General features: G+C 43.4%; 1 protein-coding gene across 4 annotated transcripts in view; it reads left to right on the top strand.

Annotated features, from left to right (window-relative positions):
• Positions 1 to 27890, top strand: part of ZCCHC17 (zinc finger CCHC-type containing 17) — a 56305-nt gene that overhangs the window by 18059 nt on the left and 10356 nt on the right. For all 4 annotated transcript variants that reach the window (XM_059690433.1, XM_059690437.1, XM_059690434.1 and 1 more), the window contains 4 exons: positions 6498 to 6598; positions 9227 to 9318; positions 13781 to 13881; positions 15676 to 15818. In XM_059690433.1, the coding sequence (XP_059546416.1) occupies positions 6498 to 6598; positions 9227 to 9318; positions 13781 to 13881; positions 15676 to 15818 (437 nt within the window). The remainder of the gene's footprint in view (positions 1 to 6497; positions 6599 to 9226; positions 9319 to 13780; positions 13882 to 15675; positions 15819 to 27890) is intronic.

Here is a 27890-nt window from a genome sequence, read left to right as displayed (position 1 = left end):
GGTAGACTGTAATTTGAATTATTTTTCTCAGACTTCCATTCTCAGAATTCTTTACTACTGCGTTGAAGGTCCTTTCCCAGTATTCAGCTCTAAATTAGATTTTCTTTTCCCCTCTCATGATATTTTCCAATAGAACTTTCTGCAATAATGGAAATGTTCTGTTTCTGTTCTGATGTGTATTCTGACGCAACCAATCAATTCTCCAGACACCAACTGGGTATCTTAACAATACAATTAAATTCTGACACTCTCTACCTAGAGTTAGTGTTAGATCCCACAAGTCAAAGGGGGTCATTCCCACAAGATGCCAGTTGAAAGTTCTAAGCCACCTGTACTTCTGACTGGTTATGAATCAGAGGGTCCCGCGACACTCTCCACAAGTTTAATAATTTGCTACAACAGCTCACAGAATTCAGGAAAACAGTTTTCTTATGTTTTCTGGTTTATAATAAAGTATACAATCAGGAACAGCTCAATGGAAGAGAGGCATAGGGCAGGTTATAGAAGAGGAGCACACTGAGCTACCATGGCCTTTCTGGCACACCATCTTCCCAGCAATCTGACGTGTTCTCTAACCGGAAGCTCTCTGACTTTCATTGTTCAAGAATTTTTGTAGAGTGCAATCTCCAACCTCTCCCGCTTTTTTCTAGAGGACTATGGGCTGAAAGTTCCAACTCTGTAATCACTTGGTCATTCTGGTGCCTAGCCCCATCCAGATACTAAGAGCCCCACCCAGAAACATCCATTAGTATAAACTCGGGTGTGATCTGAAGGGGTTTATTATGAATAACAAAAGACACGCCTGCCACTGGGGAATTTTCAAGAGTTTAGGAGTTCTATGCAGGGACTAGGGACAAGGACCAAATATATTTGTGTTATATCACATCTGTACAGTTCACTACAGTAGCCACTGACTTTTAAACTGTTTATTTACATTTAAATTTAAAACAGTTATATGGCTAGTGATTACCAGACCAAAAATAACCTTTGAGATCAGGTGGGAGAAGGACAAATGATCAATGCCATTGTTAGGGTTTTTGGCTGGTGACAGGGGCTGTGAAAGGATTCACAACTAAAAGAAGAGAGATAAAGAGAGTTTATTTTATTTTCCACAAAGGGAAAGGGCTGGTGTATTGTTAATTAATACAAAGGCAAGAAATAAACCGTGGCCTGCTTTTTTTATTTATTTAAATTCTTTATTCTTGAAAATATTACATATGTCTCCTTTTTCCCCAATTGACCTCTCCCCTTACCCAAGAATATTTTTTCATTGATTTTAAGAGAGAGGGAAAGACAGAGAGAACTGTTGATCTATTGGTTGCCTCCTGCATGTGCCTGACCAGGGTCTGGACTGGGGAGGAGCCTGCAACCAATGTATGTGCCCTTGACCAGAATCAAACCTCAGACCCTTTGGTCCGCAAGCCAACGCTCTATCCACTGAGCCAAACCGACTAGGGCAGTGGTTCTCAACCTTCTGGCCTTTAAATACAGTTCCTCATGTTGTGACCCAACCATAAAATTATTTTCGTTTCTACTTCATAACTGTAATGTTGCTACTGTTATGTATCATAATGTCAATATCTGATATGCAGGATGGTCTTAAGCGACCCCTGTGAAAGGGTCGTTCGACTGCGAAAGGGGTCGCGACCCACAGGTTGAGAACGGCTGGACTAGGGCTTGCCTGCTCTTTTAAAGGGTGATGGCTGCTGTTGCTAGAAGGGAGGAGGATTTGGGGGCTGAAATTGAGTAGACAACAGAGGGGTTGTCCTTGAAAAGTTTGTTTTAGTCAGGGCAGATATCCTAGGGAGGTGTGTTTATTAGTATTTGTACAAGTCTGTAAGACATTCTTAGAGCACAAGTTACAGAGTTTAAAAGGTGGGCAGATTGGGTTTGCAAGGAAGGGAATAGAGCCCTTCTATTAACTAGAAACATTCTGGCCCTTTCTATTAATTAGAAACTTTCCCCAGGGTCATTAGAACCCCAGGGATGGGTATACAAGAATGTAGCCTTGAAAGTAGCTTGTTTTGTCTTGTAGTTTGAACAGAGGGGCTTTTGGAGTCAGAGGAGCTAACAACCTTGTGGTTTAATTACCTGGTGTTTCTCATAAATTGTGGAAGGCTATAACAAAGAAAAAGAAAGGCTTTTTTCCCCCCTATCCTTATAGCCATTATTTCTTTGGTTTTTGGTACTCCAATAAATAGACTTTCTGTAAAGAAAAAGAATATTCTCTCAAATACATTAATTAGGTTCAACATTAATTTTCTTTTTTTAAAAAATATATTTTATTGATTTTTTACAGAGAGGAAGGGAGAGGGATAGAGAGTTAGAAACATCAGTGGGAGAGAAACATCGATCAGCTGCCTCCTGCACACCTCCTACTGGGGATGTGCCCGCAACCAAGGCACATGCCCTTGACGGGCAGTGGTTCTCAATCTTCCTAATGCCTCGACCCTTTAATATAGTTCCTCATGTTATGGTGACCCCCAACCATAAAATTATTTTCGTTGCTACTTCATAACTGTAATTTTGCTTCTGTTATGAATTGTAATGTAAATATCTGATATGTAGGATGTGTTTTCATTGTTACAAATTGAACATAATTAAAGCATAGTGATTAATCACAAAAACAATATGTAATTATATATGTGTTTTCCGATGGTCTTAGGCGACCCCTGTGAAAAGGTTGTTCGACCCCCAAATGGGTCTCGACCCACAGGTTGAGAACCACTGCTCTAGGACATCTGAGTTTCCTCTCCTGACTTTCCCGTTAGGCTGCTCTGCTCATTACATCATTGTAGGAAAAGAAAAACCCAACTCCTTGAAATATATCCAATTTGGAGATTATGTAATGGTCTAAAATTAAAAGTGTGGGGTATATAAAACACTTTGAGGACCCAGAGTTATTCAGAAATAGGCTATCACCTCTAAAGTCAGCTGAGGTAGGTTTGTGAGGCCCAGTGACCCTGGTCGGAGAAAGCAGAGGCTTCAATAGGCGCTCCAAACAGAGAGGGCCGATACTTTGAGTTATAGGTGTGTGCCCACATCTGTGTGAATGCTCGTGTGTGTGAGAGAGAGATGGAGAGAAAGAGAATAAAGGTTAATAATTTTCCCAAAAAACTTTAGGGAGGGCAGTTATTTTAGATATAAATCTTTGATCTATCAGTTTTTTTCTTTTGTTTGATTCCTGGTTTATAGTCATTCAAGATAATTGTTAATTATGTTTATTTTCCTCAGAATAGAAATAGTTTTCTCTATGATTAAAACATTGAAGACAAAACAAACCCTGTAATTCTGTACCCTATTTTAACCATTGTGATAGCATTTTTATAACAGTTCTTTGTCATTTTTAAAATCTAGTTTAGCCGAAACCGGTTTGGCTCAGTGGATAGAGCGTTGGCCTGCAGACTGAAAGGTCCCAGGTTCGATTCCGGTCAAGGGCATGTACCTGGATTGCGGGCACATCCCCAGTAGGAGATGTGCAGGAGGCAGCTGATCGGTGTTTCTCTCTCATCGATGTTTCTAACTCTCTATCTCTCTCCCTTCCTCTCTGTAAAAAATCAATAAAATATATTTAAAAAAAAAATCTAGTTTAAACATTCATAATCACATACAATTTTACATTGTATTTCGTTGTTTACATGGAAAATGCTAGTTATAATGCTTGGCACATGGTAGGCACTTAAATATTCACTAAAAATGAATTATTGACATTTTTATATAATCTTTGAACATCATTTTAAAAAATATATTTTTATTGATTTCAGAGAGAAAGGGAGAGGGAGAGAGAAAGATAGAAACATCAATGATGAGAGATAATCATTGATCGGCTGTCTCCTGTATGCCCTCTATTAGAGATTGAGCCTGCAACCCAGGCATGTGCCCTGACCGACTGGGAATCGAACCATGACCTCCTGGTTCATAGGTTGATGCTCAACCACTGAGCCACGCTGACTGGGCTTGAACATCATTTTTAATGGGCCATCTAGTGGCTATCTATACTATAGGTCATTTTCCATTACCCTACTGTTGGATATTGAGTTATTTCTATTTTTTTTCCGTTTTAAAAATACATTGCATATTTTCATGTAGATTGCTTTCCCAGAAGATGCATATAGCCTTTTCTATGTATAAGATTATTTTCTTAGGATAGAGTCCCAGAAATGATTATGTACCAATTAATTATTATTCAGGGACAGACTAATAATTATGCAAGGAACAGAATACAATTGAGAAACATTTTGTTAATTATGCTGGGGAGTACAGGATAAATCTGGCTTCCACCAGGGCTGTATCAAGTTGCTCAGTTTACACATGCAGGGCTTTGTCTCTTTGCTTCCCTCTGGCTGACTCTTGCCACCTGGTGGTAAAGATGGGCATTGATAACTTTTTGTAGTTTATAATCCTGACAAAAATCTTAAGAAAGATTATTTGATTTGGATGATTTAACTATTGTCTTGTGTCTGACCCTCAACCAATGAATTGCAATGGCCAAAGATGTGAAGTACCCTTTTTTTTTTTTTTAAATTTCAGAGAGAGAGGAAGGGACAGAGAGAAACATCAATTTGTTGTTCCACTTATTTATGCATTCATTGGTTGATTCTTATATGTGCCCTGACCCGGGATCGAACCTACAACTTTGGCATATTGGGATGCTGCTGTAACCAACTGAGCTACTCAGCTGGGGCATAAAGTGCCTTGATTGACTAAGCCTGGGTTAATGTGCCCACAATTGGGGGTTAGGTCAGCTCCAACCAAATTACATGGACTGACCAGATTACTTTAGAATATAATAAAGATGTTTTCTCAAGGAAAGGACCTTGGCAGACAGGAAAAGGATATCTGTTGTAAATGTTTTACTAAGTATCAGTAATTTAATAATTATTGCAGATTTTAATTATTTTAAAATTAATTTTATTAAATGCTTTATCACTCTTGATAGCCATTGGTAAATGATTTCTAAAAATTCATACTAATCTTAGCAATATTTATTATTTTAATATACTCTAATCAACTTTGGGTACTGTTATTTTCTAAATATTTTGCTAATTTAATGGATTAAAAATTGTACTTTATATTTCCTTTTTTCACTTAACATCTATGATAATTATCTTTTACTAGAGGCCCAGTGCACGAAATCCAGTGCACGAAATTCATGCAGGGGGTCCCTCAGCCCGGCCTGCATCCTCTCTAATCCAGGACCCCTTGGGGGATGTCCGACTGTCTCTTGTGATCCGGGACCGCTGGCTCCTAACTGCTCGCCTGCCTGATCACCCCTAACCACCTCTGCCTGCCTGCCTTATCGCCCCTAACTGCCTCTGCCTTGCCCTGCACCCAGGACCTAGGATTCCCTCCCTCTGGCCAGCCGCAGGCACCCAGGACCTGGGCCGGCTTCGCCCAGGCTGCATCTGCAGGCACCCGGGACTGTGGGGCAGGTGGCTAGTCCCTCTCCTGGGCCGCAGCTGCAGGCTCTGGCGCCCGGGACCGTGGGGCGGGCAGCTTATCCCCCTCCTGGGCCGCAGGCACAACCACTGGCACCCAGGACCGCCAGGCAGGCGGCTTATCCCTCTCCCAGGCCACAGCCTGGCTGGTCCCCATTCCTCACTCGCAAGCTTATTTGTGCCTGGCTGGTCCCCATTCCTCTCTCCCCAGTGTTGAGTGTCTGAATGGTTAAGGCATGATGGCATGAGGACGTGATGACCATTTCATATTAGTTCTTTATTATATAGGATAACTGTAATTTAAATAGCTGCTTACTCTTGCTTTTGATAGATTTACCATTACCAAGCTATTTTTCAATTCTTGAACATTTAGGTTATTTTTTTAAAAAATATATTTTATTGATTTTTTACAGAGAGGAAGGGAGAGGGATAGAGAGTTAGAAACATGGATGAGAGAGAAACATCGATCAGCTGCCTCCTGCACACCCCCAACTGGGGATGTGCCTGCAATCAAGGTACATGCCCTTGACCAGAATCAAACCTGGGACCCTTCAGTCCGCAGGCTGACACTCTATCCACTGAGCCAAACTGGTCAGGGCGACATTTGGGTTATTTAAAAATTTTTATTTTTAACCTTTGTAGGTAATACTGCAAGTATTTTTTTTTTCCTGCAAGTATTTTTATATGCCCATAGATTTTGCCTCTATGAGGTTTTTCTTTTGGAAAAATGTCAATGATATTTTTGCATCAAAAGTATAAACATCTTTTTTAAAGCTCTTTGCTTTAAAGAATTTTACCAACTTGTATTTTTATTATATAGTTATTGTATCATATTTTACCAACATTGAATACTATTTTAAAGAATATTTGTTAGTTGATTAGATATAAAAAGTGATCTCAAATAGTTTTAATTTGCAATTTTATATTAATGACTTTTTTTTAGTGAATTCCCAACTTCCATCTTCTTGTTACCTTGTTATTTAGAGTATAAACATCAGACATAGAGCATCACATCAGACATACCTTGTGCTTTATTTTATTTCTTTTTCTTGTGCCCAGGTCTGGTCCATCGAACTCACATGTCATCCTGTCGTGTGGATAAGCCTTCTGAAATAGTAGATGTTGGAGACAAAGTATGGGTGAAGCTTATTGGCCGAGAGGTAAAGTTCTGTGTTAATTTCATCTGGTTAGAAAGGATTAGGAAAAGCCAGGGTTTTCTTGGTATTTTATGATGGTGAGTGTGTATATGCTGTTAATTGTGGCTGAGAATCTTATTTTGAATCCTGCCCCATAATCTGTCCTGAATATAAACCTTCTGGCTGGTTCTCCTCTCAAACTGAGAAGGAATGGTGTGAACTACTATAAGCGTAGCACAAAAAGACATAGAGTTTACAGTCACTTTTCCTAATACCTGGCACCATGCGACATGAGGAAAGTGAGAAAGCTCTGAAGAACCCTGTTACAGCTCACTTTAGGGTAAGTGGGCTGTGGGTCATTCATTCATACGTAATTTTAAAATTTTTATTTTTAACCTTTGTAGGTAATAATACTGCAAGTATTTTTATATGCCCATAGGTTTATGGGAAGACCACAGGAGAAATATGAACATGTACTGAGGCCTGCTCTGCTACCAGGGGAGACAGCCTGAAAGAGATACTATTCAACAGTATTTGAGTGCTTAATGTGCATTAGGTCTGAGGGATATAAGAGTGAACTAGACATAGATGACCCCAGCTATTATAGAGCTTATCTACACTAATAAAAGAGAAACATGGTAATTGGCGTACGACCGCTACCCTTTTCATTGGCTAATCAGCAAGATATGCAAATTAACTGTCAGCCAAGATGGCGGCTGGCAGCCAGGCAGCTTGAAACTAACATGAGGCTTGGAACTAACATGAGGCTTGCTTGCTTCAGTGACGGAGGAAACCAACGTTCCCGCCTGCCTGCTGCAGGCCTCTGAGCCGGCAGTTTAAGAAACATTGTAACAAATACCGCCGGACTTCAGCCAGCAGATTCGCAACATTGTATGCAAAGGCCAGAAACCTACTTTCAGCCAAGCCTCAAGCTAAAGCTGGCCCAGAATAAAAAAGAAAAAAAGGAGCGGTTGGGAACTTCAGTCACTCCCAGCCTGAAAACAGCCCTCAGCCCCTCACCCAGACTGGCCAGGCACCCCAGTGGGGACCCCCACCCTGATCCAGGACACCCTTCAGGGCAAACCAGCCGGCCCCACCCGTGCACCAGGCCTCTACCCTATATAGTAAAAGGGTAATATGCCTCCCGGCACCAGGATCAGCGTGACAGGGGGCAGCGCCCAAACCCCCTGATCACCCTGCGGCTCTGTGTGTGACAGGGGGCGGGGCCACAACCTCCCTATCCATCCTGCTCTGTTCGTGACAGGGGAAGGCGCCCAACCCCCTGAGCAGCCCTGCTCTGTGCCTGATAGGGGGGAGCTCCCCAACACCGCCCCCCCCCCCCCACGGGCCCTGCTCTGTGTGTGACGGGTAGAGCCATAACCTCCCCATCGGCCCTGCCCTGAGTGTGAGAGTGGCGGCGCCCCAACCCCCTGATGGGCCCTGCTCTGTGTGTGACAGGGGGCAGTGCCCCAACCCCCTGATTGGCCCTGCTCTGTGCGTGACAGGTACAGAGCCCCAATCCCCCTGATGGGCCCTGCTCTGTGAGTGACAGGGGGCAGCGCCCCAACCTCCTGATTGGCCCTGCTCTGTGCATGACAGGGGGTGGCGCCGCAAACTCCTCATCGACCCTGCCTTGAGTGTGACAGGGGGCGGTGCCCCAACCCCCCAATCGGCCCTACCCTGAGCGTGACTGAGGGTGGCATCGCAACCTCCCAATCCGCCCTGCTCTGTGCATGACAGGGGGCGGCGCCCCAACTCCCCAATCGGCCCTGCTCTGAGCCCGACCAGGGGCTGCACCTAGGGATTGGGCCTGCTCTCTGCCACCCGGGAGCAGGCCTAAGCCAGCAGGTTGTTATCTCCCAAGGGGTCCCACACTGCGAGAGGGAACAGGCCGGGCTGAGGGGCCCCCCCTCCCCCCCGAGTGCACAAATTTTTGTGCACCGGGCCTCTAGTATAGAATATAACTGGAGGAGAGAAAGAAAAAGTAAACAAATTAAAATAATTAGAAGTTATGGTAAGTGCTATAATGGGTTCAAACAGTATCAGAAGTAGGCTTGGATAAAGTCGTCAGGAATGGGCTTCCTGAGGAGATGGAGTGTGAGCTGGGAAGGAAGTAGTCATGAAAGGTTGGGATAAGGGTATTCTAGGTAGAGAATAGCTGGTCAGAGACCCTGACGTGAGGAAGGGCTTCAGAGGCTGGAGGAAGCAAAGGAAGACCAATGTGGTTACCAGTTGTCCTCCTGTTTGTAGAGGTTCTAGACCAAGTCCAAAAGGAGATCTAGCCTACTGGAATGTTCTGAAGCTCATTCTGGGCTCATGGATCTCTGCATTGATCATTATGCTGAATTTACCTGAAGAAACAGCTTTTCTTTTCTGCTGGGTTACTTCGACAGACCTTGGATTTGGGGACAACCATTTTTGTCTTTCCCCCCAAGAGGGGCAAAAAGAGATGAAAACCATTTCCTAAAATCCTATCACAGAGCCTGCCTATTATGCTTGTTAGCACCACCAGTGCTCTTAGCACAGGACCTTGGCTATTAGAGGAGTACTGTTTGTTATGATGACAAAAATTTCTATTCTTAGATAATTCTAGATCAGTGGTCTAAATGGTGTACTTTGAGCTTTTGATGACTTTGTTTTCATCTTTTTCAGATGAAAAATGATAGGATAAAAGTATCTCTCTCCATGAAAGTTGTCAACCAAGGGACTGGGAAGGACCTTGACCCCAACAACGTTATCATTGAGTAGGTAAAAGGTTTGGAAAGGCTAACATTCTTCTACCTCTTGAACCATGGAGTGCTGTAGTGAATCAGGCTGACGGGAAACCCTGCCATTTATAGGCTGTGTATTGATGAGCTCTATAACCTTTATGTCCTTGGTTTTTAGAGGTATAGTGTTATATAAAACACTTGTAACATGCAAAGTTCCCAGCACAGAAGTGCTCTGTTGTGGATTTTGTTTCTTTTCCCTTACTCTTTTTCTGCTTCTACCCTTTAGCCAGTCAGCAAGCAAGTATTCATGAAGTACCTGTTATTTGCCACTCTCCTAGCACTGGGACTGAAAAAGGAAGATACCAAATGGGAGGGGAGGGTAATCTAGAAGCAACTCCAATAGGGTTTAGATCCCTGTGTCTTGGGATGCACTGTATTCTGAACACTACATCTTACTTTCATTGGCTCTTCCTTTTTTTTTTTTAAATTTTATTGATTTCATGCCGAAACCAGTTTGGCTCAGTGGATAGAGCGTCAGCCTGCGGACTGAGATGTCCCGGGTTCGATTCCAGTCAAGGGCATGTACCTGGGTTGCGGGCACATCCCTGGTGGGGGATGTGCAACAGGCAGCTGATCGATGTTTCTCTCTCATCGATGTTTCTAACTCTATCTCTCTCCCTTCCTCTCTGAAAAATCAATAAAATATATTTAAAAAATTTTTTTTATTGATTTCAGAGAGGAAGGGAGAGGGAAAGAGAGATAGAAACATCAATGATGAGAGAGAATCATTGATCAGCTGCCTCATGCATGCCCCCTACTGGGGATCGAGCCCACAACCCAGGCATGTGCCCTTGACCAGAATTGAACCTGGGACCCTTTAGTCCACAGGCCAATGCTCTATACATTGAGCCAAATCAGCTAGAGCTCATTGGCTCTTCTGACCTTTAATTTGGCAGTGGAAGATTTTCTATTTATGTAGGATAATGTCTGGTGATACGGGGAATTTACCATCTGTATTTCTTGACTATATGCCAGTGATTTCTAACCAGGGGCTCCTAGGTCCTTTTTTGTTGTTCTTTTTATTTTCTACTAGAGGCCCGGTGCACAAAATTCATGTGGGGGGGTGGTGTCCCCTCAGCCCAGCCTGCACCCTCTCCAATCCGGGATCCCTCTCACAATCCTGGACTGCTGGCTCCTAATCACTCACCTGACTGTCTGCCTGCCAGGTCACCCCTAACTGCCTCTGTGTGCCGGCCTGGTTGTCCCTAACTGCCCCCTCGCTGCTGGCCAGGTTGCCCCCAGCTGCCCCCGCCCTGCTGGCCTGGTCACTTCTAACCGCCCCTCCCCTCCAGCCTGATCACCCCTTACTGCCCCCTCCTCCCCGCTGGCCTGGTCGCCCCTCACGGCCCCCCCACCAGCCTGCTCGCCCCATGCAGCCTGCTTGTTCAGTCATTTGGTCGTCCCTCACTAACCCTCCTGCTGTCCTGGTCGTATGCAGCCATCTTGTGAGGGTGTGATGGTCAATTTACATATTGCCTCTTTATTATATAGGGTTTTCCCCCCCCTAGATCCTTAAAACCTCTTCAAAAGGAGTCTTGGGATTTATGAACTGTTTCCAGTGTTTCAGAAAGCCAACCAAAATCATACATTTATCCTCATGTTAACCATGACATTATGTTGTTGCTTTTGATGATAAAGTATCATATTTACCTCATACTAAACAGGTTGCTCTCAGTGATAGTTATGATATCAATTTTTAGAAAACAGCCCTGATGGGTTTGGCTCAGTGGATAGAGTGTTGGCCTGAGGACTGAAAGGTCCCAGGTTCGATTCCGGTCAAGGGCATGTATCTTGGTTGCAGGCACATCCCCAGTGGGGGGGTGTGCACGAGGCAGCTGATCGATGTTTCTCTCATCAATGTTTCTAACTCTCTATCCCTCTCCCTTCCTCTCTGTAAAAAGTCAATAAAATATATTTAAAAAAAAAAAAAAACAAGAAAAAAAATTTGCATGAGTGATATCTTGGTGGTGAAAAGTTTGGAAACCCTATGTTTATTGTACTCAGTGAAATCACCTTGGATATGAAGGTATTTTACCTAAAAGGAAGAGAAGTGGTATTTATTGAATACATACTATATGCCAGGTATTGTTATTGTGCAAGGCAGTTTATGTATATTAGTGCATCCGATTCTCATAACAACCTGCAAAGTAGATATTTTCTCCATTTTACTTTATCTCTCTAGTCTCTAACTTGATGCTTAGTAATAACTTGCTTAGGGTTTTATAGCAAATCATAGTGGGTTAGGATTTTTAATCTCAGTCTCCCTGACATTAAGGCTAAGCCCCTTTATACTACATGATGCTTCTAGCAGTTGCATGCAACTTACAGAGTTTTTCATATATCTCTAAATATTGACATGTTTGTAGGGCTGATTATTGACAAAACACTTTCCATTTATGGTAGGAATCTTTTATAACTCTGCTCAGAAATGTTATCTGATTCTGGCATTTATCAAAATTGCATTATAATAAATTGCTTCTGTTCCAAATAATTTTATGCTATGCAGCCTCATTAAAAAGCAGTGAAATTTCCTAAAGCCACCCTTGTAAGGGTAAAATATGAAAATAAGTAAGACAAAAGAGCTACCTCTCTATCAAAACAAGAGTAGAGAAGGGAAAGGGCTCCCTGGGTTTATGCTGGATGTGTTTCCATGTATAGACTGTTTCTAGTAATAACCAAGTGGTACTTTGTTGTAAACTGTTCGTATAGCTGCATCCAGGAAAGAAGCATGGCTTGGTGAAATGATGACGGGTTTTAGAATTAGACTTGAATCAGAAAGAGTTCTAGTTCTGCCCCAAAGTAGTATGACTTTGAGCAGATTACCTAGCCTCCCTGGACCATAACTTCTTCACTATAAAATGACACCTACCTCTCAGAAATGATAGAATGATTTAAATAAAATCTTGTTTGTAAAGAGCCTAGCTTATTGTCTGGTCTATCATAGAAACTTAATTTATAATAGCTAATTGTGGTTACTGTTTTAAAATGTCTCTTTGTTTTTCTTCTAATATCTGAAATTATCATATCTTTTCTTTTGAAAGAATCGATAAGACCCATGAGAAAATGGGCTACATCATAACCTTATCTCCCATAGTACCTGATGTATAGCAGTCAGTTAGGTAGTACATCCACTTATTCCTTTATTCAACAAGTGTTTGTTGGGGTCATATTCTGTTTGAGGTACAATGGCAATACCAAGATTTCTGGCCAAGGACCTAACTGCCTAGTGTAATGAAATAATTAGGCAAATAACTTTAATATAAGGCAACATGTAATAAGTGCCAAAAGAGTGGTAGAAAGAAAGGATTCTAGTCCTGGCCCAGTGTCACTCAGTAGGTTGGAGCATCTTCCTGTACACCAAAAGGTCAGAGGTTTGATTCCCAGTCAGGGCACATATCTACGTTGTGAGTTCAATCCCTGTTTGGGGCATGGAAGGCAACCAATGTTTCTCTCTCCCTCTCCCTCACTCCCTTCCCTCTCTCTAAAATATCAATGAGCATGTCCTTGGGTGAAGATTAAAAATAAAGAAAGAAAGTAAGTATTCTAGGAATTAGCTTGAAGAGAAAGAGTTGATTTAAGGCCCTGTTGATCAGAGAAGAAGTGGCATTTGAGCTAGGTCTTGAGGAATGGATAAGATTTTGTCAGGCAGCAGGGGAAGGAATGGCATTCAAGGCAGTAGAAATGGTTTGAGGAGCCTGGCCATTGTGGTTCAGTGGTTGAGCATCAACACAGTAATCAAGAGGTGTCCATCTGGAGAAAGTAAAGTAGTCTGGTTTGGCTAGAGTAGTGGTTCTTAACCTTCTGGCCCTTTAAATACAGTTCCTCATGTTGTGACCCAACCATAAAATTATTTTCGTTGCTACTTCATAACTGTAATGTTGCTACTGTTATGAATCGTAATGTAAATATCTGATATGCAGGATGGTCTTAGGCGACACCTGTGAAAGGGTCCTTCGACCGCCAAAGGGGTTGCGACCCACAGGTTGAGAACCGCTGGGCTAGAGCATATTGTACAAGTAAAGATGAAGCTGGAAAAGTAGGTTTGACGGTAAAAGGACTTGAATGCCAAAGTAAGGAATTTGGACTTGATTTTCCAAGAAGTCTTTGAAGGTCTTTTAAATCCAGGAGTGACTTTGTAAAGGTTGTAGGGGACTTAGCAAGGTGCATAATTATCTCTTTATCCTCTGTGCGTCAATGAGATGAAGTGTAGTTTTATTCATAATTATTAATTCAGACCCTTGTCCTGAATGAAAAAAAATGTTCTATTTCACACCATTGCTTTTATTGCCCATCTCCTTATGCCCAACACTTTTCCTTCTTTCTCCCTTCCACCTGCCAAAAGCAAAAGAAAAAACCAACATACAGCATTACCTTGTAGTATCTCTGGCCACATCTCTTAATCAGGCCAACAGTCACAGTATCCTTTTCATTACAGGCAAGAAGAGAGGCGGAGGCGGTCCTTCCAGGATTACACTGGGCAGAAAATCACCCTTGAGGCTGTCCTGAACACTACCTGCAAGAAGTGTGGCTGCAAAGGTAAGGTGAAGCCTCTGCCATTTCAGTTTGTCTCTCCTTGTGGGCGGACCCTGTACTGGATGAGCAGCCTAGTGAGTTTAGTTCACCCTGTTTTTGAGCCAGGTGATGGCTTGACCTGTTCATGCTGTTATTCCTACTAGACTTACATCAGAGTTCATGGCTTGCTACTTTTTCTGTTTCCTTTTCTGAATGCTAGCCCTGGTGGTGACACTGTTAAACTGTCACCACCTCTTCTCACCTCTCCGCAGCTAATGCCCTACCTGGGCAAGGCCCCAGGTACTCTGCCAGGAAGGTAAGAGTGTTGGATTATGATTAACTCTCTAAATTTTATCTCCAAAGGATCATTATTATTCTGCTGCAAGAATTAAGAAACTTAGAAATATATTCCTTAAGGAATCAAGTTAAACCCTTTCTTGCTCATCTCTTTAACTTCAGAGTTCTGAATGCAGTATCCTCTTAGTAATAAAGAACACACTCTAGTCATTTTCTTTTAGCTCTGCTTCCTCAGGTTTCCTCTAGTCTTACTCAAATATTAAAGAGCTCTTTCAGCCTGACTTCCTTGTTGGAGCTGTAATGAGAGGGGTTGCCAACTTCTCATTTCAGAGTGGCCTCAATTTGTTACCACTTATTCCGAGCCTTCCATCTACCTAGCCTTGTTGATTTTTCTACAGCGACTGGTGACATATTTGTGCCCTGGTTGAGGTTGTGGGGTTTAAGCCGCTATTTATCATTAATGTAGAGGGAAGAAAGAAAAGTAAAATGGAGAGAAAGAATACCTCCTCGGGGGAATTGTGGGAGCATTCCAAATATTTGGAAAACTAGGGGCTGTATTCTTCTTCCAGGCACCATCCAGCTTCTGGATTCAGAGTTACAAAGTCATTTACATGTTGCTTTTGATGGCTTTATCCAATTCTGTGTGCCCCTGAGATAGGGTCTACAGTAAGCACAGGCAAAACCAGCTCTATAGCCGCTGTTAAAGGGGCCCTTGATGGCACTGTAGGCTCAGGGAAGGTGGTGTCTTCTTACCTTCAACTTGTGTCCACCAAGTATAACATGAGGCAGAGAAGAATAATGAGAGATGGAATTTGGCCCACTCAGCAAAGGCTGGGCCAAAGGTGGTTGGTTTTGGTGCAGCAGAAAGAGTACAGGGCAGGGGGGCACAAGACCCTAGGTAAGTTTTACTTCTGCTGCTCTCTGTGTGACCTTACACTACTTCTCTACTCTGGGCCTTCATATCCTCTGCAAATGCAGTGTTGTATTTGATTATCTCTAAGGCCCTTGCCAGACCTGACAGTCTGTGCATGTCAAGCGCCCTAGGTGACCATGCCTGTCTCTCTGTGTGTTAGCTTGGATGCTGCCTTCCTGCCAGCTGCCTGAGAGCTATCTTTCTTCAGGACCTTGGTCTGCCACTTGGCTCACTCTGCTAAACATTCTGCTCTCTGGAACAGCCTTTTGTTGTCAGGAATAAGTTCCAAATAGATCTTTAAAAATTACTAAGCTTCATTGCTAATAGAGGGCAGTACCAGCCTGCATGCTCATCTGTATCTTCTGCCATTTCCAAAGCAGTGCCAGTGTTTCCCACAGCTTTAGGACCAGCTGCAAGGCTGGCTCTGGTTGAGTGAGCAATGCCATCTTGAGGTGACAGAAAATCTGTTCTGAATCCAATAGCTGCTCTGAATGAACTCGGTAATACCTCCTGAACCAGCTAGCCCTTCCAGGAGCCTCTGGGGAAGATCCACCTGCTGAGAGGAACGACTGCTTTCTCCTCACAGCTTTTCTACTTCACTTCTGCAGGCCACTTTGCAAAGGATTGTTTCATGCAACCAGGTGGGACCAAATACTCTCTGATACCTGATGAGGATGAGGAGAAGGTAGAGGTAAAGGCAGCAGATTTTGATAAGCCTGACCCTACGAAGAATTCTAGGAAAAGAAAGAAGGTGAGTGCTATCTTGCTTTATTTATCATATAAACTAGAGGCCCGGTGCACAAAAATTTGTGCACTGGGGGGCGGGGGCGTCCCTCAGCCTAGCCTGTGCCCTCTCGCAGTCTGGGACCCCTCGGGAGATAACGACCTGCTGGCTTAGGCCCACTCCCAGGTGGCAGAGGGCAGGCCCAATCCCTAGGTGCAGCCCCTGGTCGGGCTCAGAGCAGGGCTGATTGGGGAGTTGGGGCGCCGCCCCCTGTCATACACAGAGCAGGGCGATCGGGAGGTTGTGATTCCACCCTCAGTCACGTTCAGGGTAGGGCCGATTGGGGGGTTGGGGCACCATCCCCTGTCACACTCAAGGCAGGGTCGATGGGGAAGTTGCGGCGCCACCCCCTGTCATGCACAGAGCAGGGCCAATCAGGGGGTTGGGGCATTTCCCCCTGTCACGCACAGAGCAGGGCCCATCAGGGGGGTTGGGGCTCTGTACCCTGTCACGCACAGAGCAGGGCCAATCGGGGTTGGGGCGCAGCCCCCGTCATGCACAGAGCAGGGCCCATTAGGGGGTTGGGGCACGGCCCTCTATCACCCACAGAGCAGGGCCGATTGGGGGGTTGGGGTGCCGCCACTCTCACACTCAGGGCAGGGCCGATGGGGAGGTTATGGCTCTACCCCGTCACACACAGAGCAGGGCCCGTGGGGGGTGGGGGTTGGGGCGCTGCACCCTGTCACACACAGATCAGGGCCGATCAGGGGGTTGGGGCGCCGCACCCTGTCACACACAGAGCAGGGCCGATCAGGGGGTTGGGGCGCCGCACCCTGTCACACACAGAGCAGGGCCGATCAGGAGGTTTGGGCGCTGCCCCCTGTCACGCTGATCCCGGTGCCAGGAGGCCTTGCGGCTCCACTGATCCTGGTGCTGGGAGGCATATTACCCTTTTACTATATAGGGTAGAGGCCTGGTGCATGGGTGGGTGCCGGCTGGTTTGCCCTGAAGGGTGTCCTGGATCAGGGTGGGGGTCCCCACTGGGGTGCCTGGCCAGCCTGGGTGAGGGGATGATGGCTGTTTGCAGCTGGTCACACACCCTTCAGGGTGGGGGTCCCCACTGGGGTGCCTGGCCAGTCTGGGTGAGGAGCTGAGGGCTGTTTTCAGGCTGGGGGTGACTGAAGCTCCCAACCGCTCCTTTTTTTCTTTTTCTTTTTTTATTCTGGGCCAGCTTTAGCTTTGAGGCTTGGCTCCAGCTCTTAGGCCTTTGCTTACAATGTTGCGATCCTGCTGGCTGAAGCCGTGCAGGTTTCTGGGGTTTTGTTTAGCTTCTATGTTTATTACATAGTTGCTTGCAGCTCAGAGGCCTGCAGGGCCAGGCGGGGAACGTTGGAGTCCTCCGTCACTGAAGCAAGCAAGCCTCATGTTAGTTTCAAGCTGCCTGGCTGCCGGCCGCCATCTTGGCTGACAGTTAATTTGCATATTGCCCTGATTAGCCAATGGGAAGGGTAGCGGTCGTACACCAATTACCATGTTTCTCTTTTATTAGATAGGATAGATATGTTTTAGAATGTAAATGTACTTTGCACAGAAATGTAAAAAATGCTGAAAAACATAAAGAATATTAGGATCTCCTGTAATCTTTCTACCCAGGGAAACTCTCATAGTATTTTTGGTATGTTCTAATGTTTTTTATAGGTAATAATTAATATATACACACACTCTTATACATATATACACAAAATTATGGTCATCCTAGGCATAACTTATATCCTACTTATTTTATTATACTTACTAAAAGCATTTTCTGGTGTCCTTATTTGTTCTTCAAAAACTTGATTTAAGAGCTGCTGTGTGATTTTTTTTTTGGTGTCAGGAGTGGAATGATGTTTTATTTAATAACTAGAGGCCCGATGTATGAAATTTGTGCCAGGGTAGGCCCTCACAGCCGTGCAGGCTGCTGTCTTGGCCCTAGCAGCCCCGGCTTCGTCTGGAAGGTTGTCCGGATAGTTGTTCTGCTGTTCGGTCTAATTAGCATATTAGCTCTTTATTATATAGGATTTTTCTATTGTTGGATATTTTTTATTATTTCCAACCTAAATTTGCCACATATCTTATTGTTTTCTTTGGTTACATTCTTAAAAAGATTACTGAATTAGGGCTTTAAGGCTCTAGATACATTTTGTCAAACTGTTATTACACAAAGTGGTGGATGAGAGTGTCTGTCTCAGTGAGTTCTGTCTCTTACCTACTACTTACAGCAGAAGAATTCATAAAACAGACATTGTGGTGCACAAAAGCTGCATTTGTAATTTGTCACATGATACACAGAGAAAATGAAAAACTATGCAGCGGTTTGGTCAGGATATACTGGTTCTCATGTTGTGCAGTATTTTTCTAATTGTGGCCAGTTATTAAATTTGGGGGTTTGGTTTTGTTTTGTTTAAAGCTTTAGCAAACTTTTGTTGTGGTCAACTTGTTCCAGGCATTGCAAAACTAGAAATACAAAAACTGTGATCAAATCCTTGCTCTCGTATGCATTATCTACAAATTAAGTATTATCTTCACCCTGGCTGGCATGGCTCAGTGGTTAGAGTGTCGGCCTGCCAACCAAAGGGTCTCGGGTTCGATACCGTCAAAGGCACATACCTGGGTTGCAGGTTCCCTGCCCAGGTTGGGTTGCATGCGAGAGGCAATCAGTTGATATGGCTCTCTCACATCAATGTTTTTTTCTCTCTCTCTCCTCTCTCTGTCCCCCCCTCTTCCACTTTCTCTAAAAATCAGTGGAAAAAATATCCTCGTGTGAGGATCAACAAAAATAAACAAATAAATAAGTGTCCTCCAGTGAGGATTAACCAAAAAAAAAAAAAAAGTCTTTATTCTATAGGTGAGGAAAAGGGTGTATTTTAACATTATAAGAATTAGCCAAATATATTAATAATAATTTATTGATCTGTATTTTCTCTCCCTGGGTGATAACATCCTTTCTAAGACTTTGTCTCCATGATACCTAACTAGTATCTCACAACTTTGGCTTGGAGTCCATCAGATGTAAATTTGAGACCCATACCAGCTATGTAATTTTGGGCTCTTTAACTAAAATTAATTTTCAAAGTGGGATTGTTCTGGTCTTTGATGAGAGTGTTCCTTGCAAAGGGATACCCAGCTCCCAAAAATAGATATAAAGTACTGACAAATAAGTGCTTAATTAATGTTGGCCATTATCTCTTCTTTAGCCCTCCTTCCTACACACACACACACACACACACACACACACACACACACACACACTCACCCCCATCACCATAAAAACAACAACCCAAACTCTGGTTTCTGTCCTTCTGTCTTGCATTACTTGTTTTAATGATACCTTAATTATATTTTTTCCACTCCCACTGCTACTCTGCATTTCATCCCCTCACAACTCTCCCATTTAGACTGTTGAACTAGCTTAGGGAGATTTTAAAAATGTATATTTTGTTGCCAACCTCTTAGTATCAAGGTCACAGGCCCTGGCCTCTGACTTTGTTTTAAAAGCACCTTCTTTATCTCATTGCTTGATTCTCTTCATTATCATGACTTTTCACCCTCTGCTTTAACTCTGAATGTTGGAGTGCACCAAGGCTATCTCATTACTCCCCTTCTCTTCTCTGGCTACCTTCTCTCTAGGTAATCTCTTCCCATCCTGTGGTTTTGAGTACAATTTTATGCAAATAATCCCCAAATTAAGTGTTTGTATCCTTTTTAAAAAATCCAAATCAATAATTCTATCCCTCACTTTTTCTCTGGAACCTTAGGTTTAGATATTCAACTGCCCACTTGACATCTTTGATTGCCAAGTTGGCATCAAACTTAACACACCCCAAATTTTAAAAATTTCCTACCCAAAGCTTCTCCTTCTGCATTCTGCTCTATCTCAGTGAATAGATCACCTTTCACCCAGTTGCTTAAGCCAAAATCTGCAGCCTTTGGGTATATTTGTTTTTTAATTGTGGTAAAATATAGATAACATAAATTTTATCATCTTAACCATTTTGAAAGTGTACATTCTTTGACATGAAGTAAATTCATATTGTTGTGCAATCAATACTGCTATTTATTTCCAGAACTCTTTTCATCTTGCAAAACTGATAGTCTATACATTAAACAATAATTCCTCATTTCCCCTCCCCCAACCCCTGATAACCACTATTCTGCTTTCTGTCTCCATGATTTAGACTTCCCTAGAAACCTCTTTAAGTGAAATCATACAGTATTTGTCTTTCTGTGACTGTCTTTTTGAGTATCATGTCCTCAGGGTGTGGCATGTGTCAGAATCTCCTTTCTTAATATTTCATGTATATATGTACCATATTTTACTAGTACCTATTCCTTCATTCATTGCTTTCACTTGGGTTGCTTCCACCTTTTGGCTGTTGTGAATAATGCTGCTATGAATATAGTTGTACAAAAATATTTCTTCCAGACCCTGCTTTCAATTCCTTTGGGGATTTACCCAGAAGTAGAGTTGCTAGATCATATATGGTGATCCTATTTTGAAAATTTTTTTTATTTTTAAGGAATCACCATACTGTTTTTCAATGTTTTATAATTGTCACTTAGGTAAAAGTGGTTGTTGGTGGTGTTCAGTTCTTTTATGTCTTTTCTCATTTAATCTTTTAATTCCCCAAAGAGGGTTGTTAAAATATCCAATCAGACCATATCTCTTCCTATTTAAAATTCTTCAATGATGCCCAATGGTCAGCAAACTGTGGCTTGCGAGCCACATGCAGCTCTTTGGCCCTTGAGTGTGGCTCTTCCACAAAATACCACATATGGGCGCACACATACAGTGCGATTGAAACTTCGTGGCCCATGTGCAGAAGTCAGTATTTTGTGGAAGAGCCACACTCAAGGGGCCAAAGAGCCACATGTGGCTCACGAGCCACAGTTTGCTGACCACTGCCCTAGCCAGTTTGGCTCAGTGGATAGAGCGTCGGCCTGGTCAGAGCTTGTGCAAGAGGCAAGTAATTGGTGTGTTTCTCTCACATTGATGTTTCTCTCTGTCTTTCCCTCTCTCTTCCACTCTCCCTAAAATCAATGGAAAAGTATCCTCTGGTAAGGATTAACAACAGCAACAAAAAAATCTTTAGTGATTTTTCTATTATACTTAAAATCCAGAATGCCTGCTGTGAAAACAAACTGTCTACCCTATCCCTCTTCAGCTACAACCTGTAGCAGGTTAGTAACTTATATCTAGCTAAAACATTGTTTTGTCTTTTTTATGTGTTTATTTTATTATTTTTTAAATACAGTGGGGCCTTGACTTACGAGTTTAATTCGTTCCGAGATGGAGCTCGTTAACTCAAATTACTCTATCAACTCAATGCAAAAAATCGGCCGAGAGACAGCTGGTATCCCAAAAAACTCGTTAGTCGGGACACTCGTAAGTCAAGGCCCCACTGTATATTTTTATTGATTTCAGAGAAGAAGGGAGAGGGAGAGAGAGAGAGGAATATTAATCATGTGAATCATTGATTGGCTGCCTCCTGCATACCCCCAAAAAGGGATTGAGCTCAGGCATGTGCCCTTAACTGGAATCAAACCTGGGACCCTTCAGTCCACAGGTTGACACTGTCCACTGAGCCAAACCAGCTAGGGCTATGTGTTTATTTTTATAGTTATCTTCTACGTATGGCAAGGGATGTAAGATTTCTATTTACAGTTGTCTTATAAAGTTTCCCTTTTATGAAAAACTTTTTAAAGTAAAAATAAAAGTAATAAAATTTTAAGTAAACAAATAGCAGGTTGTAAACACATGGAATAAAAATTGTGGCAATATTGCCCTAACCTGTTTGGCTCAGTGGATAGAGCGTCAGCCTGTGGACTGAAGGGTCCCAGGTTCGATTGTGATCAAGGGCAAGTACCTTGGTTGCAGGCATATCCCCAGTGGGGAGTGTGCAGGAGGCAGCTGATCGATGTTTCTCTCTCATCGATGTTTCTAACTCTCTATCCCTCTCTCTCCCTTCCTCTCTGTAAAAAATCAATAAAATATATATTTTTTAAAATGTGGCAATATTATAGCAATAACTGACACTTGGAAAACATTGATTTAGAGCAGTGGCGGTATTATTTTAGTTTGGTAATATTCTGTGAATCAAAGAAGTAGAAATTAGCAAAAGCCCCTGCTTCAAGTAGTGCCTTCCAGAAGCCTTCTGCAAACCTTTAGCATTGCCAGATTTAGCCTAATTCCTTCACAGAGGCAACCCTGGATCTATCCAGCCTGCAGTATTGCTTTATTTTGAACGTAGGACTTGGCTTTACATACCTTTATTTCTTGAAGTTTTTGAAGCTACCTTGTAGAGACCTGAGGACTTGTTTTAAAGAAGGAAAAGGGAAGTTCCCACTACATACTTTTGTTATCCTATACTAGAGGCCTGATGCATGAAGTTTGTGCAAGAGTAGGCCTTCCTTCCTCCAGCACCCGGGACCCAGGCTTCCCTCACAGCCCTGGCTTTTGTCTGGAAGGTAGTCCAGAAGGATGTCTGGTCTAATTAGCATATTATGCTTTTATTATTATCCTATATAATAATAGAGGAATATGCAAATTATCCAGAATGCTGTCACATCACAACCATTCAGCAGGGTGGGCGGGGCTGTGGGGCCACCGGGCGTGACTCCGGGTCTGGCGCAATTTTGTCCGGCCCAGGCAGACTCCCCCGCGATCCCGTGGCCAAATCCCAATGTGGACCTGGGGTTTACTAAACTTTACTGGAACTGCTCCCCACACCCCCACCCCCGCCCCAGGACCACACTGCCTTCAGCAGGGTGCCCTGGCAGCCTCCTGACAGGCAGGCGGCCAGAGAGAACCGAGTCGGGCAGGGCAGCAGGGAGCCAAGTTCCTGGGAGTCTGAGGAGAGTGCCTGACAGGAGCCCAGACTGCAATGAAGGAAGAGGAAGCGGCCATGGGGAGCTCTTCCGATCTCCCTGCACAGACACCCTACCCCAGCCCCCGCACCCTGGGAGGACGGGGAGGTTTACCGGACTGGGAGAAGACCCAGCCTCAGGGGTAGCCATAGCCCGCACCTCTGACTCCCGATCTCTTCCCCTGCCATCCCCGCCAGGGGCACTCACAACAATAGCACACCGTCAGTGCCCCTGGAGCACCCGGGACCCACCGCTGCGGGGCCCCATCGACTGGGGCCAGGCAGCCTCTCCTCCCTACAACTCCAGACCCACGTGGAGGCAGGCCCCAGCAGCCCCCAGGGTCAGAACCATCCCCCACTGACAGCAGCGGCACTGTCTCTGCAGCAGATGTGCACTGAACCTCGCCGGGGGTCACGGCTAAACCCGCCCACCTGGCCCCACCCTGGCCCAGCTCCCACCCGCTCCAGAAGATTGGAGCCCTGCCCTGAGCGCATACAGCTGCGAAAGGGCCACATACAATTTAAAGAATGGTGCCAAGCAGGGAGGTTTGACAGTTACTCCCTCTTCGGCCTCGCTGCCCCCTAGTGCCCCACCAACCAGTGCCTCCAGGGATGACCACCGCTACAGGGCTGCTGGCCAGAGCCCGCCCCTCCGAGGCCTGCGGAACCCTCTGCAAAGGTTCGATAGCTACAGTCCCAGGAAACAATCATGCCCTCCTCCCCTAATCAGCACCTGCTACCTGTAAGGGTACCTGTGGGCTTAAAAATAACAATCCCTTCCTGTTTAGACATCACTTACTTGATGAAACATTTCTAAGTTTATTAGCTCAGAACCTCCTCATGACAACTCAGTGAGGTAGGCGGAGAAGAGATTACAATTCCCATGGTATATGTGTATGTATTCAGCAATGAAGCTCAGAGAGGAAAAGTGTCGAGCCCAGTGGTTCCCAAGGTGCAGCACACGCCCCACAGGGGGGGCAATTTGATTTTAAGTGGGGGCAATTCGAGAATGAGTTAACAGTGACTTTTTTGCATTTCTTATGGTTCTAGGGGGCCTCATCTACAGTGTATCCTATATAATAAAAGGCTAATATGCAAATGACCGAATGGTGGAATGACCGGTCACTATGATGCGCACTGACCACCAGGGGCAGACACTCAACGCAGGAGCTGCCCCATGGAGGTCAGTGTGCTCCCACAGGGGGAGTGCCGCTCAGCCAGAAGCAGGGCTCACGGCTGGCAAGCACAGTGGCAGTGGTGGGAGCCTCTCCTGCCTCCTTGGCAATGCTAAGGATGTCTGACTAATGGCTTAGTGGGCTTAAACCATCAGTCGGACATCCCCCAGGGCTCCTGGACTACGAGAAGGCGCAGGCCCCCCCCCCAAGTGCACGAATTTCGTGCACTGGGCCTCTAGTACATAATAAAAGGCTAATATGCAAATTGACTGACCCACAGAATGACCATTTGCTAAGACGTGTACTGACCACCAGGGGGCAGATGCTCAACACAGGAGCTGCCCCCTGGTAGTGCACTCCCACAGGGGGAGCACTGCTCAATCGGAAGCCAGGCTCATGGCCCGCTAAGCCTAAGCCATCAATCGGACATCCCCTGAGGGCTCCTGGACTGCGAGAGGGCGCAGGCCCAGGCTGAGGGACCTGCCCCCCCTCCCCCGAGTGCATGAATCTTGTGCACCAGGCCTCTAGTTGAAATAGAAAACAAAAGAAAGGCAGTTCATAATCTGACTATTTTACCAGAATTACATTATTGTGGCACATATTTTCTACCAGCTGTTTTCCAAATGTTTTTTCTAGGTGTAATAAAAATGTATGTACAGTTTTGTTTTCTGCTTTTTTACTTAGTCATAAGTATCTTTCCGTTTTTATCACAGTCTCAGTTCCACTTATTTGAAATGGCTGTACCATATTATATCAGGTAGGTGCTGGGGAATTGCATTTTTGGAGGCAGTTAAGGGTGGTACTTAAGAACCTGGGCAGAGGAAACAGACTGCCCATGTTTCATCACAGCTCTGTCCTCTCCTCATTGTGGAAGTTAGGCTAATTACTGAATTTCTTTGTTTCCTTATTTGTGAAATAGGAATAATAAGCATCAACTTTATAAAGTTATTAGGATGCATGTAAAACTCTGAGTACAGTGCCAGGCACACAGCAAAGCTCAATGTAAGTCAGCTACTAGTAGCTGTTGCTTAAAGACAGAGACTTTGTGGTCAGAGACTGGGTTTAAGTACAGACCTTGGGCTCAGGGTGCTCTTTATATATTCTAGATCTCAATCCCTTATCAGTTATATGACTTGCAAATATTTTCTCTCATTCTTGGATTGCCTTTTTACTCTGTTGCTAGAATGTTGTCTCCATACACCAAGGTTGAGGGGTTCAATCTCTAGTCAGGGCACATACAAGAAGCCACCAATGAATGCATAAATAAGTGAAACAATGCCGGGAGCCGGTCCATCCTTGCTGTTTCAAGGGACCTGGCATATATGGCATACGGTTCTTAATATGTTTGCTCACCTGCTTGGCGCTGTGTTTTAACCAAGGTCACCTCTCAGAGAAAGGTTGAATCCCCAGGTAGGGATTTTCCCCTGAAGTTAGGGAGGGAATAAAACCCCTCAACTAAGTGCCAGGCGGGTAATTAATCCCTTTAACTACGAACAATCATGCTTAAACTACATAATCTTTTCTCCCTGGAATGGAGATAAGAAACGCCCAAACCTTTGTAATAGAGATTGATAGGATTGAATCAACTGGTATAAATACAGTTGTAACAAGACAGAAACACTCAGAACTTAGAACACAGAACTCATGAGACAGAATTCAGAAGACAGAACCTACCTGGAGCCTGGAGACAGAAAAACTTCGCTGGAGAGAACATGGCAAAAGATCCTGGACTGAACCTGACTATAGAACATGGCAAGAGAACCTGACTAGAATCTGGTGACTGAACCTGGCTGGACCTGGACAGAACCTGGCTGGAGATCCAAACCAGAACTTCGCTGGAGATCCAGACCAGAACTTGGCTGGAGATCCGGGCTGGAGATCCTGGCTAGGCTGCTGATCAACTGAACGCTGTCTCCGTGTCATTCCTTCTTCGCCGACTCTGTCCACACCTTTGGGGACCCCTGGACCCGCTGGGGCTGGACCACAGCAAAACAACAACTCGATGGATGTTTCTCAAAAAAAAAAAAAAAAAATTGCCAAATCATGTCATGAAGCTTAAGAGTTTTATAGTTTTAACTCTTTTTCATAATTTTTTTCCTTATTGATTGATTTGAGAGAAAGAAAGAGGGAGAGAGAAAGAAATAAAGAAACATTGATATTTGTTGCTCTACTTACTTATGCATTCATTGGTTGCTTCCTGTATGTGCCCTGACTGGAGATTAAACCTGCAACCTTGGCATATCAGGACAACACTCTAACCAGTTGAGCCTGGCTATGACTATAGTTTTAACTTTACATTTAGTTTTTTTATCCGTTTTGAGGTTTATTTATTTATTTTTTGGTTTTTTTTGGGGGGGGTGGTTTTTTGTATATAGTGTAAAGTAAGGGTCCAACTTCATTATTTTTACATGAGGCTATCCAGTGTTCCTATCACCCTTTATTGAAAAGACTGTTCTTTCCCTATTGAATGGTCTTGGCATCCTTGTTGAAAAATCATTTAACTATATACCTGTGGGTTTATTTCTTACTCTCTGATCTATTCCATTGGTCTAGATGTCTGTCTTTATGCTAGTGCAACACTGTTTTGACTATTCTTTGTAGTAAGTTTTGAAATCAGGAAATATAAGTTTCCTAACTTTATTCTTCTTTTTCAAGATTATTTTGTGTATTTTGTGAATTTTAATATGTATTTTCTATTTCTACAAAAATGTCATTGAGATTTTGATAGACATATCAAATGTATAGATTGCTTTGTGCATTATTGACATCTTAATCCATGAACACAGATGTATTTTTTTTCATTTATTTGTATTGTCTTTTGATTTCTTTCAGCAGCGTTTTATAGTTTTCAGAGTACCAGTCTTTTTGCCTCCTTAGTTTATTCCTAAATATGTTATTCTTTTTAAAAAAATATATTTTATTGATTTTTTACAGAGAGGAAGGGAGAGGGATAGAGAGTTAGAAACATCAATGAGAGAGAAACATCGATCAGCTGCCTCCTGCACACCTCCTACTGGGGATGTGCCCGCAACCAAGGTACATGTTCTTGGCCGAAATCGAACCTGGGACCTTTCAATCCGCAGACCAACGCTCCATCCACTGAGCCAAACCGGTTAGGGCTATGTTATTCTTTTTGATGTTACTGTAAATGGAATTGTTTTCTTAATTTTGTTTTTGGATTGCTCATTGTTAATGTCTAGAAATGCCACTGATTTGGGAGTGTTGATTTTTGTATTCTGCAGCTTTGTTGAATTCACTTATTAGTTCTAACAGGGTTTTTTTTGGTGTGGGATCTTTAGGATTTTTTGCTTATGAGATGATGTCTACAAACAGGTAATATTCTTTAGTAGAGCTAGATTTTTTAACTCTGATTTTATATATATGTTCCAGGAATTTTTCTTTCTCTTTTAACCTTTCAGGATCTAAATGGTATTTGCCAGAATCCTAAAGTGGTTCTATGGATATCTCATTTCAGTGGACCTTTGGTTAAGTTGTTTTTGCATTGCTTAATACACCTGGTGCAATTAGTTATTGCTTTGCTTCTAAGGTTTCTTTGAGATACATATTTCAGTTTTCTAAAACAATTACCTAACATCTGCTAGATACGAAGCTCTATATGACCTGCTTAGTGATTATCCTACCCTCCACGCTCTTCACCTATTAGAGGAATGGTCTATGAACAATGGCAGTAATAATCATCATAACGTAAGTTAAAATACCTTTGTGTATATGAACTTCTAACTCATGAGTCCACTTTGTTTAAAAAGTGTTCTAGGGATTTGAAACCATTAAAACTTCCCCCTTGATGTCTACTGTTTTTCCCAAGATATCATCTAGTATCACCTTTTCATCTCATTGTTAATCCCTTCATTATCTTTTATGCCTTACATAAAATACTTGTTTATTTTTATTCTGTTATAGAACTCTATAATTTTATTATTATGCCACAGTTTTAGATATTAGGAAAATGGAGATAAAGCAAAGTTTCTCTATGACCTGAAGTGACACAACTATGAGAC

The sequence above is a fragment of the Myotis daubentonii genome, chromosome 3 (genome assembly GCF_963259705.1).
Source record: "Myotis daubentonii chromosome 3, mMyoDau2.1, whole genome shotgun sequence".
Classification (NCBI taxonomy): domain Eukaryota; kingdom Metazoa; phylum Chordata; class Mammalia; order Chiroptera; family Vespertilionidae; genus Myotis; species Myotis daubentonii.
The sequence above is the reverse complement of the archived record's forward strand: the minus strand, read 5'-3'. Positions and strand labels throughout refer to the sequence as shown.